Raw genomic sequence first — 12,517 nt, 5'->3', positions numbered from 1 at the left:
GTTCAAGAGAAAAACCTACTTTACTGATGATGTAAATTATGATCATGCTATTTGCATGCATATGGTTTTTTACAGCCATACCAGGGGTATTTGTTTCATGAACATTAACTATGGTGTTCTGGAACTTATTGAGTTGTACATGTTTGCACTATTATACATCCCACTTGCTCTTGGTATTTTTCATTGTGCTAGCGCGTGCTAGTAAACATATTGAATGATTTGGATATACTTGTTAGTAAGCATCGCAAGTAGTATGATATATTCCTAGTGATTCTTTTGGATGAACTGTTGTTGAGTTCCAGTAATTATGAATATATTTTTCTCTGGGCCCACTCGGTAATGCATCATCATAACGACAAAAAAACTGATTCTTTAGTTCCAAATAGATGTAAACTGAAATGACTTTTTGGCTCCCAGAAGCGCGCGGTCCCGCATGAATAGTAAACAAAAAAATAGTAAATATTTTAAAAAAATTCTGAATTAGATGTTCATGTTAGTGTCGCAAACATCCTTGAAAATTTTCATGCGAAACGGAGCAGTGGTGTTTTGCCGATGAAAAAACAAATTTAGAGTGACATTTTGGGGTAACATCTGGTGTTTTTTTTTTGCACAGGCCAAAATATTTCATCTTTTTGTTGGAACTTTTTTGGCATTTCAAAAAATATTTTTGCGCGCAGGAGCGTGTGTTCCCGGGAGCATGAACGGATTTCCAATTCTCTTGCTACTTGCTTGATATTCAAAAACCAAAATATGTAACTATTCTTAGCTTTGAGTTGCAGTCAAGCCCTCCGAGAGGCTGAACTGACACTCATCTTGAGGTTGACGAAGTCACCACAGACGCCTCCGTAGTCGACAGAAACGTCTCCTCCCATTGAACGAACATCGCCCGAAAGACTGAAATAAATCCAAAAAAATATGAGCACCTAACTAGGACAATCCCGGTGGGCTGGTACCACCACAAATAACCTAACCATCTGAGCTAGGCTCAGTTTGCATCTTTTATGTACCTTGATAACATACAGGTGCATATAGCTAGAAAACAAAATATTTGGAGTGCCTTTATATAGGTCTGCATTTTATTTAACCCATTTACTCATTTTTTGAATCATATTACACCCAGGTACATAATTAGGAGTAGCTAGTTTAGTGGGACATGGCTGGACTGAAAGCTTAGGTGCATGACTGACAGAGATATATATGTGACGTGGCCGTCTGCCTTCTTTGACTACTAGTTGGCTGATGACTTGTGCACTTTGTATGGCACACGCGTACACACAAATACGTATACGTATATAAGTAGCCCTGGGATGAATATGGGCACCGGCCGTGGATGGATGGACCATCTAGCTAGCGTGGACAGCGGAGCACCATGGCCTCGATCGTGATTCCCGGTCCGAAGGCCAGCAGTGCACCCCACTCCGGCAGCGGGCTCCGGCCCCGGCGCAGCTCGTCAAGCACGAACACGATCGTGGCGCCGCTCATGTTGCCGTACTCGCGGAGCACATGCCGGCTGGCCGCCAGCTTCTCCGGCTCCAGCATCAGCACCTTGTTTATGTTATCCAGGATCGGACGGCCTCCTGGGTGCACCGCCCAGAAGAGGTCGTTCCACCTCCCGTTCCCATTCCCAGAGCATGGGGATGGCGGAGGAGCAGCACCACCGTCGTCGTCGTCGACAATGGCGCTACGGAATGCGTCGAGGAGGCATTGCTCCACGTTCTGCCCGACGAGCGTGGGCACCTGGATGGCCAGGTGGAAGTCGACGCCGCCCCCGGAGACCCGCATGCCCAGCGCGTGCTCGGTCCTGGGAATCGTGGTCTGCGTGGCGGAGACCATCTCGAAGATCGGGCGCCGCTCGCCGTCGAGGAAAGGGCCGGCCCCGATGACGACGGCGCCCGCTCCGTCCCCGAACAGCGCGTGGCCGACGATGTTGCCGCCGTCGGGCGCTCCGAAGCAGACGAGCGTCATCTCGGAGCAGGCGACGAGGACGCGCGCGCCGCGGTTGTTCTCGGCCAGCTCCTTGGCGAGGCTCAGCGCCCTGCCGCCGCCGTAGCAGCCGTGGAGGCTGAGCATGGTGCGGCTCACCGTGGGGCGGAGGCCCAGCAGCGTGGCCAGCCGGAGGTCGGCGGTGGGGGCCTGGCAGGCGGAGTAGGTGCTGAAGACGAGGTGGGTGATGTCGGCGGTCGGGCGGCCCCACTCGGCGATGGCCTTGGCCGCGGCGCACTGCGCCAGCTTCGGCACGGCGTCGGCTGTCATGTCCACGCGGGTGTCCAGCGACGGCAGCTCCCTGTCGAACAGCTCCGGGTGCGCGGCCAGCGTCTCCTCCGTCAGGTGGAAGTGCCGCCTCTCGATGCCGGATTTTTCGCCTGGAAGAACAGAATAAGTACAATTCAATTGTTCGTTGGAAAAACATGCATGCATGCATGCATGCATGCAGAGTATGGTCGTTGACGTCCAAAAAGAAACATGGTAGTAGCAGTACAGATTCTCCTGAGCTTCTCCTTGAGTTCAGGGAGGTGGTCGCTGTTGGTGACGCGGAAGAGGTTCTCGGCGAAGACGTCTTGGGGCACTAGGACGCCGGTCGGGTTCGCCGTGCCGATGCCGAGCATGGCCGCGTGCCGCCGCCCGGCCATACCACCGCTGGTTCCGCAGCTTCCCATGGCCATGGCCGATCTTTTGGAAGACTACTACTTGCTGCACGTACGTACTAACGTACGTATGAACTTAGTTGCTTGTGAATCTTCAGGTGAGTGTGTGTCTAAGTGATCCGTCAGGCTCGGGCTTTATAGTAGTGGCTGGCTGCACGAGCAACCACCTGGTCTGCATGTCATTAATGAATCTTCACCTCAGGTGCAGCTTTCGGAGCAGCATCCAAAACGGTTGGGCGGGAATGTTTCGGCCAAGAAATGGGCAAAGCTCAACTCCATTTGGCTCTCACCAATTCCGTGGAAGTGGAAGTGAGTAGGTGAAAATTCCTTAAAGTTCTATCGTAGACATGGGGATTTGAAACAGTTGAGTTTTTTTTCCGGCAAAACATCTGATCTATTCATCTTTAATCACAACAGTATAACGAACATCAGAAATAATAAAAATTAAATTCGAATCCGTAGACCACCTAACGACGACTACAAACACTGAAGCGAGCCGAAGGCGCGCCCCGCCATCATCGCCCCTCCCTCATCAGAGCCGGGCAAAACTTGTTGTAGTAGACAGTTGAAAAGTCATCATGCCAAGACCACAATATTTTTGCTTTGACTGTTGAGTATTTAGGGATTCACCTTATAATTAAGTACAAAATTGCTTCTCTAATATAAGCGCTAATACTGATCGACAAATCTTGTATAGTCCGTAGATCATACATGAACATAAGCATGAGATAAGATACCAGATAATTCACCAGACACTGACCACAAGTGAACAACGTAAGCACACAATTCAATGTCTAAACATATATGGACAAAATACAATATGTAAGATAAGAAACAAACTTACAAGTAAGCCAGATACAGAGATGGAAACTAAAGTTGTTGTTTCCATTTTTACAGATTTTCAAGATTATAATGAATCTGCGAAAAGGTCATGTATATTTACAACTAACAGAATAGTATACAAAGTACTCCATCTGTTTCAAAATATTTAAAGTTCTAGGTTTGTCCTATAAGTTAAACTTGCTTAAGTTTGACCAAGTTTAGAGAAAATTATATCAACATCTACAAAACCAAATCAGCTTCATCACAAATTATATTTGCTTTCTACACATATTTTTTTGAGCAGGCATTCTAACATATATTTGATACTCTAGATAGGAACATATTTTTCTATATACTTGGTCAAATTTTAAGAAGTTTGGCTTAAGACAAACCTAAAACTTCAAATATTTTGGAACATAGAGAGTAGTAAATACAATAATTTTGTACTTAAAATATAATACCTTCCAAAAACCAAAGAAGCTAACTATTAGGGAAATAAACAAGCTAATTAGGCTTAGGCAAACCAGGAGCAATCAAACCGTACCCTGCCCTGCCTTGCACTTGTGATTTGGAACTAGTGACAATTGTGAGGTACCACATTAGCCTGCTATAGTCCAAACCGAGGGATGCGCCACATTAGACAATCTTAATTGAACCAATTTGATAATATCGACCCGGATCCCTTTTCATCGTGTGCTTATTGTCCGTGCCATGTAAGAATTACATGCCTTTGTGTATCATTGGCTTGCCTAGCTCTATGTTTTTTCTAGGTGAGCCTAGATCTATGTAATATCAGGCCGATCTTGGTTTGTCGAGATGTTCAGCCTGTCAGTGGTATGCATTACTAGAATCAATGATAAGCATTACTACCAATGGCCGTCTAGTGGGGAGTGGGGTGGTCGTAGAAATTCATGTTTTGGAGGTAGTCCGCATGTGGGCATGTTGCAACGGTTTTTGTTCGGTTTCTGTCAATCATTTGGGTAATTCTCTTCTAGTTGATTAATTTAGAAGACAAATCTTTTGCCTCCGTTTCAAAGGAAAAAACTACCAACGGCTGACTCACGGCCCTTCATAGGTGACTGGTACGGAGGAGAGTTTTTGTAATAGTGAGCACTATATTTTAGAATATGTGTTTCATTATCCGGCTTGAATTTGGAAACACACCATCCCGAGGGATGGGCACATTGGGAACACCTTCACCACCTAGCTTGTATTTGTGTTCAAGGGGAGTGAATGTGTGGTTCACGACTTGAGCTCTTCATTGATTCTTTGTGACAAACATGACTCACTGAGGGACACCTTCCCCATGATGATGTGGCGACATAGACATACATGGTATCGTCGGTGATCTAGCATTGTACAATAGCAAAGCGTGAATATCCCTTCTACCGTTAATATCCTTCCTAGAATTGTATCGACTATCGTTGAGAAAATATCTACACATGGAATCTTCTAATTGGTTCAATAGATGAATAGGTAATAAACCCTAAAGTTGAAGGTCACGGATTGGACTCGCAGGTCAGGATTGCGGACAAATGACATTGCTATCTTCAAGCAGAGAGCATCCACATAGTGCAAGCATAACTCCTACCTACGTACTAACTCTCTATTCTTATTGAAAGTTGATAGGCCATATGTGCAAGGGTTTGTAGGACACTACTTCTTATGATGTCCTCTCCTCAGAACCTTGCCAAGGTTAGAATCGGAACATGCACACAATATACATGTACAAATTTATGAAACAATTAAGATGCCAAATATAGACTAGAGATTCAAACCATAAATAACAAGAACATGTCAAGAACATATATTGATCATAATCATGTTGGGAAGGTCATGTTGAACACACACACACACACACACACACACACACACACACACACACACACACACGCGCGCGCGCGCGCGCGCGCGCGCGCGCACGCACACACACACACGCACACACACACACACACACACACACACGCACACACGCACAACATCTGAAGTCTCAGTCGATTATTGAAAACTAAGGAAGCGACCGGCTCTCCTCCCCCGCTCCTAACCCTTGTCGCCGCCACCACCTCCCCTGCCCGATCCCGGCCGGATCCAGCGAGCCCAGTCAACGCGCGGCCAGATCCGGCCCCCCCTCCCCCCACTCTTCCCTTCCCCACTTTCCACCCTCACGCTGCCTCCCCGGGAGGCGGCCGGGGCGGCCAGCGCGCCTGCTCCCTCGTCCTCCACCTCACGTCATCCCTCCCCGCCGCCGCCGCCGGGTGCCCCCGGCTCTGGCCCGGGTGGTGTCGGCGGCGGCGGGATCTTCTCTCCCCGCGCGTGCGTCCTCCCTGCCTGAGGCGGGGGGCGGCGGCGGTGGCTGGCGGCAGAGGTGAGGGAGGAGTTGCTCCTTGGCGGTGGGGCAGCTTGGTTGCGCGGGGTGGCCGGCGGTGCGCCCCCGGCCCAGATCTGAGCCCTGCGGGTCCCATCTGGGTCCTAGCGGGTCGGTTACCAGCGTGGCTTCGTTGTCTTCTGCATGTTGCGGACGTGGAGCAGCTCGGACGAGGGGCGGCATCGCCGTCGGCGTGCTTGCTGCAGCGCGAAGGCGGGAGCTTTACGGGCCTTGGGTGGCCCGGCCGGGCCTGTGGGCCCATGGGCCTGGTGTGCTCCTGCTATTGCGTCCGGCCGTATACCGTCATTAATGGTGGAGGTTGAGCCCTCCCGCGTGCTGACGATGCTGCTGCCTCTATCCCGGCTCCTCTTCTTCGGTATGCAGACCTCTCTTCGTGGTGCCGCGGTGAGACGGCGTGAGAAGCTTCAAGACCAGCGTGGCGCATGATGGTTGTCGGTTTCAGTGGCGGGCTTTGGAGCGCCTGGGGTGAAGGTTGGGACCAGGAGAAATCCCTGTCGGCCTGGCCGACACCGACGCGGTGGCGCCTGAGGGTGTTGCCGGACCTTCCTAAAGGGCGTCGGGGGCTACCCTTCTTCTCTCCTCGTCGCGTACTGGGGGAAACCCTTTGCAGCAGCGTCGGCATCGTCGCGTCCCTTCTTGGAGGTGTTGATTGGTACCGGCGCTTCGGAGTCTAGGAGCTTGGTGGGAGATCTCCGGTGGGCGCAGTGGTCGCGGGGCTTCTTCGTGTTTTTGTCGATCCGTCGTTGTCGGCATTGGTTTCTTTTATATTTTCTCTCTCGTTTCTTTTGGGCGTGTCTGTGCTGCTTCCGCCCCAGCACCTATCATTGGCTGTATCGGTTGGTTGCTTTGTAATACAAAGTGGGGGAAAACCCTTTTTTGTAACAAACACACACAGGGGAATGGGAGATGAAAGGAGAGAGAAAAGTGGGAACTTAGAAAAACCGCGGAAGTGTGTGTGAGAGAGAGAGAGATTTTTAGGACGGGGGGGGGGGTGATGGTTGTAGTAGGGTGAATCGATCAGTTAGGGTTCTAGTACTATCATGTGATTCAATGTCTAGATCGTATGAGCTACTAGACATACCACTACAGATTGACCCTCTATTGATTCCACTCACGGGTATCCTGCCTATCCATAAGCAAATGTCATAGGAGGGTTTGTCTCCACTGACGGGTAGGATATACTCATCAGTGGAGGTGTATGACTGCTGATGGATGTGGTTACTTGGACTGCCAATGGTTATGAATAACCAATGGCGGGTTATTTCAATTATAATGGCTAGTAGCTTATGTTCCAAAATTCAGTAGCTATGGCTGCAACTCCTAGAAGTGGCTGCAAATGCACACACCCTGCTAGCAATGCAACCCATACGACTACGCTTCTTAGCAGCCATAGATACCGAGATAGTACATTGCACACATATAAGTATATATGCATCCATATAACCACATTGCACATATATGTTCCCATTCACAACAAAGTCATAATATTTAACATTCTCATCTAAATATAATAAGACTTGAAACTCATAAATCCATAGTTAACGTCTATAAGTTCAACATTCCCATGTTACACATAATAAGATCATAACCAACATCTATAAGTTCAAATAAAGAACATTTATTTTTTTGGTTACGTCCACGCCCTCGTGTATAGTAGATTCGATGTATCCGCCTCTTCATGTGGGACCGGACACGACGGTGCCACAAGATGCCAATCTCATGCTAGCCAGCCAGACTACACCAAATGTATTCATGTTGAAAAGATTATACCTTAGAGAGGGGGTTGGGAATAAACCATTCAAGTCTGGTGTTACACCCTCCATGATATATGTTCAACTTTTCATGTTAATCGCCAAGGCAAGTAGCAGTGACAATGCCATTGGTCCTTACTCCAACCGGGTAATTGAAATGCCACTTACTTCTATTTTATGAAATGATACTAAAATGTAAACCCTCATGGAACACATAGATTAAGGAAATCAATATGACATACATATTTTCAAAATACGGGTAATTCAAAAGAATGTATCTGGAGGGTGGATAGACAGATATAACTATCCTACCAAATTATGGTCCAAAAGGCATGAGCATAGATCTAGTACAAACTGGAGGCGTGGATAAGATTTATTTGTGAAGTGCCACTAAAGTCAAAGAGCATCACCGCCACTACATTTTAGTTGCGCCACACAAAAGTTTCTTTCAAAAAAGTGTTTTCTGTAGTACACTAAAAGTGATAGTTGTAGTACACTAAAAGTGATAGTTTCAAGGGGAAATATATCCATGTTTGCATAAAATAAACTATATATTTGATTTACTTCCAGTAGCACAAAAGCACAGCATTGAAGGTCTTTCCGAGGGAGAAGGGATAGAAGAATTGTTAGCGAGGCATCTTAGATTCATAATGACCCTTATATACTGCATAATGCATGATGAATCTGCACTTACAACCAAGTCAAGACACACTGGTCTACAACACTCACAACCAAATAAATCAACGGCATCAATATGCAAGTGCAGCCATATGATCACCCCTATTTACCGCTTGTTCATATGACCACCATAAGTAGATTTAACTGATAGCAGAAATGCACAAGTACGTCCACAAATCCATATGGCCACCACTATCACAAAGGATAGCTATGCATAGAGTACAAGATAACACAACACTTCATCATCTGAACATGACACATAGCATGTACAGAAGGCAGAAGGAGGGCCATGGAGCCCATCCATCGTAGTTGTAGATGGAGGAAGGCCCGTCAGACACAATGGTAACTTATCGCCCTGGAAAAGTCAGACCTAAAAAAGTTGCCACACCGTTATTATGGCGTTGACATTGTATTGGTAACTTTTGATACCAATACCGGTGGCAACTTCATAAAACACCGGGTGAAAAGTTTATAGTGATTTTTTCCCGATAATCCATACTCACTATCGAAGCTGTCGTTCCACAAAGCCAACAGTTAAAATTGATAAGGTTTATTTTTTTCACTCTCTAAATCAAGTTTTAATAAGTTGATGACATCAGTTTCATCTGCCCCACCTTGCAATTTCACTTTACCTCATATGTGGTCATTTGTTTTTTGCATATAAATTGATTGGATTGCTATAGTGCAAACTCGTACATATTGACAGCCTAGGAACACGTCCTGCTCCAGCCCCCTTGCGCGGACGTTTACACATTTTATTTTCCAATTTAAAAAATGGTTTGTGTTTGACTTGCCTGAGACAGGTTTTTCTGACTTGTCATGAATGTTGTGTCTTATATAGTTCTTCTTAGCGTCGATTGCCACTTTAATTAGTACTTGCATTGATTTGTTCTTAGCAATAAACGGTCAAATTCAGGATAGCCATTGCCTTGACGGCTTGTTTTTGTATGGGGTGGGTTGATCTCTGTCGGTGATTAATTAGGTTGCGTTTGGATGTGTAGCTTATCTATCTTGCTCGTTTGGGCATTTCCTATAAAAGCAAGACATGTTGCTCGGTTAGTACTCTCCATGAGCACGCGAGGTGTAGGCAGTTGGAGGACACTTTCATTCTCTTTCCCATGCTAGAGAGCCAATCCTACTCTTCTCCTTGGATTAGGGTTCTAGAGTCAGGTATTGACTATATTGCCTAACAGAGCCAGATTTTCACGAGGTACTAAACGTCTGACTTTGTCTAATGTGGCTAGTATCGTTCTAGCCCAAGATCCAAACACACACTTAGGGCTCTATTGACTCAAAGGAAATCCATAGGATTTTTAGAGGATTCGAACCCTTATATTTTTTTCCTATGGTGGCCGTTTGATTCGCAGGATTGGAATCCTTAGGAATTTTTTCATAGGATTCATTTGTGCAATTTCGAGGAGGATTCATTTGTGCTTCATTTTGGATGAAAATTTCCATCCACTCAAACTTTTTGGAAGAATTCCTCCATTTTTTCTGTGCTATTAAACACTCTTCCGCCCAAATTCATATATTTTTGTAATCATATAGGATACAAGAGGACATGCCACTCTATTGCTGCGTTTTCCTATTCTCGTGTTTTGAGAATCCTACAAATCAAAGGCCCTGAGTGCGTCGATGCATAACACTCAAGCACTCCTAGTACAAGCTGCTCCTTGTGTATTTACGTCTGCGAGTTCCTCTTCTTGCCCAGCAATCGCTATTGTCCCCTCACCACATCATGGTGAACTAGTCATCGGTCACACACTTTAAGTCGAAGATCATGGTCTCCCTTCTTTGAATAGGGAGCGGTAGTATTTTGATGGATTGATTACTTGGTCGTCTTTTTTAGTAGACATGTGGGAGGTAATGGTCAATCATGGAAGAGAAATGGATCAATGATGCTCCCAAAATGTCGCGGCAATATGCACGCGGCACATCTCGTATAGTATAAATCTATAAATGGACCAACAGATGATCATAAGACTCGCTCCTTAACCTCATCAAAGGGTGAGTCACACATGAACAACTGGTGATCGCTCTAGCTAGTTAGCCATGCGTATCAGCAAGACGATAATTATTGTGTCCACCTTACTCATGCGACCCAGTTCATCAATTTGTTTGACCTGATTAAATGATGGAGTATAGCTCGAGCTTTTGATTATATCTGTAATTATCTAGCTATATTGGATAATCAAAATCTGCTGTTAGAGAGAGAAGACACGGTTGTTTGTGTATAAAAGCCGTTGGTAGGAAGAGCTAGGGATCACACACACATAAGTACATCTATCAAAGCTAGTAGCTTTCAATTTACTTGCAGTGAAGTTGGGTAGCTAGCTTAAGCTCTAGCAAGGTGGCAAGATGACGCTTAAGCTCTTGGCGGAAGTGAGCCCGCAGGAGTTGCTCGTAGCTCTTGCGGAGCTCCAGAACCACGTGCTCGGCTACGTCAAGTCCATGTCGCTCAAGTGCGCCGTGGACCTCGGCATCACCGACGCCATCCACCGCCGCGGCGGCACCGCCACCCTGGCCGACATCGCAGCCGACACGAAGGTGCACCCGGCCAGGGTCGCCGACCTCCGGCACGTCTTGGAGCTGCTCAGCGAGTCGGGCATCTTCAGCGCCACCGCCTGTGCTCCCAGCAGGAGATGGCGAGCAAAGACGCCGGGTTCAACTTCAACCGCGTCCTGAACGATGTGGGAACCGTCAGTCCCTCGCCGCTGCCCTCCTTTCTCTGTTGCCGTGGCTCGAACCAACGAAGAAGAAAGGGAAAAAGGAGGAAGAACAGGGACACGGCAAGGATTTTCCGACCCACGAACGCCTTCAACCTTGAGCTCGAACTCAAGCAACAAAACCCCACAGCTGTTATAACGGCCCTCGCGTGACTTTATACGCGAGCCAGCGCACCGGTCATGACCCACGCCTCCACTCCCTCCTGATCACTCACACCCCGCTTGCTCCGTTCGTGCCAGCGTCGCGCTCCGACACGCGCACCCCACGGCGAGCTCCAAAAGCCGCGCCCTTGATGAGCCACACGACTCGCCAACAGCTGCTCCTAAACCCACGCACACAACGCACACCCACATGTACACGCCCGTGCTGCACCTGCACACACACACACACTCCCTGCCGCGGACCCGACGCGCCCAGCACGCCTGGCGTGCCCATACACGCACCCGACGCGGTGAGCTCGTCGCCGCGGCTTATTACATCCAACACTCGCGCCCTAATCCGCGACTCAGAGCAGCCCGGTGTCCTCGACGTCGTCCACGAGCAGGGCTCGCTCTGTCGCTGGCGCCTTCTTGAGCTGCGAGCACTCGCGCTTGAAATGTCCGCGTTCGCTGCACTTGTAGCACCGTCCCCGCCGGTTGCCGCCGAGGCCCGAAGCTTCGTTGCGCACGTCATCGTCGTCGTCCCACGCTCCACCTCGCCGCTGCTCCCGCACCCGCCATTGTGCCGCCGTGTACAGCAGCTCGCCGCCTGCCTACCTGCGCCGACGCAGCCGCTCGTCAAACGCCTTCAGGCGTCCCAACGCATCCTCGAACAGCAGCGTCGAGAGGTCACAGAACTGCTCCATCCCGGCGACCGCTGCGTACAAGCGATCCGGGACGCAGTCCAGCAGCTTCTTCATCATCGCCGAGTCGTCGAAGGTTGCTCCCAGCCCGGCGTAGCGCGCCGCCATGCCGCTGATCTTCCCGACGAAGGCGTCCAGCGACTCCCCACCGTCCATCCGCAGGAGTTCGAACTCGCTGCGCAATGTGCCCAGCCACGCTGCTCGGACGCGATCGGCCCCGACGAACCGGGCCTTGAGGCTGCTCCAAATCTCCGCCGCGGTCTTCTTCGCGGCCACCTGCAGCAGCAGATCGTCGGCGAGCACCCGGAGCAGGTAAGCCCGCGCCGGCTTATCCTCGTCAGATCGGCCTCCACCTTGATGGCCGAGGTGGTGTAGTTCTCCCCCGTGAGTACATGTGCTGGATGCGACACTGGACTGCCCGCACCGCCGCCGTACGGGACGATCGACGTCGCCGGCGCGCCCTGACTTTCACGTGGCTCTGATGCCAATTGTTGGAACCGCCAGTCCCTCGCCGCTGCCCTCCTCTCTCTCTCTCTTACCGTGGCTCGAACCAACGAAGAAGAAAGGGAAGAAGGGGGACAAACAGGGCCACGGCAAGGATTTTCCGGCGCACGAACGCCTTCAACCTTGAGCTCGAACTCAAGCAACAAAACCCCGCAGCTGTTAC

At 48.9% G+C, this 12,517-nt stretch overlaps 1 protein-coding gene across 1 annotated transcript; it reads right to left on the bottom strand.

The window, feature by feature from the left end:
- Window positions 1-1,058: 1,058 nt before the first annotated feature.
- LOC123108430 (bisdemethoxycurcumin synthase) lies at window positions 1,059-2,736 on the bottom strand. The gene is made up of 2 exons (XM_044530221.1): window positions 2,480-2,736; window positions 1,059-2,363 (listed from the first exon to the last, which is right to left on the bottom strand). Exons 1-2 carry the CDS (start codon window positions 2,661-2,663, stop codon window positions 1,348-1,350), a joined length of 1,200 nt encoding a protein of 399 aa, XP_044386156.1. The 5' UTR covers window positions 2,664-2,736; the 3' UTR covers window positions 1,059-1,347.
- Window positions 2,737-12,517: the final 9,781 nt, after the last annotated feature.

This window comes from Triticum aestivum, chromosome 5A (genome assembly GCF_018294505.1).
Source record: "Triticum aestivum cultivar Chinese Spring chromosome 5A, IWGSC CS RefSeq v2.1, whole genome shotgun sequence".
In the NCBI taxonomy this organism is placed as follows: Eukaryota; Viridiplantae; Streptophyta; class Magnoliopsida; order Poales; family Poaceae; genus Triticum; species Triticum aestivum.
This window is presented reverse-complemented; position numbering and strand designations above follow the sequence as displayed.

Excerpts from the sequence above, each read along its gene's own strand:
- LOC123108430 (XM_044530221.1), bottom strand. The coding sequence starts at position 2,663 with ATGGCCATGGGAAGCTGCGGAACCAGCGGTGGTATGGCCGGGCGGCGG. Across the intron at positions 2,364-2,479 it reads GGAGAAGCTCAGGAGAATCT|GCGAAAAATCCGGCATCGAG; the intron begins GTACTGCTACTA and ends CTGTTCTTCCAG.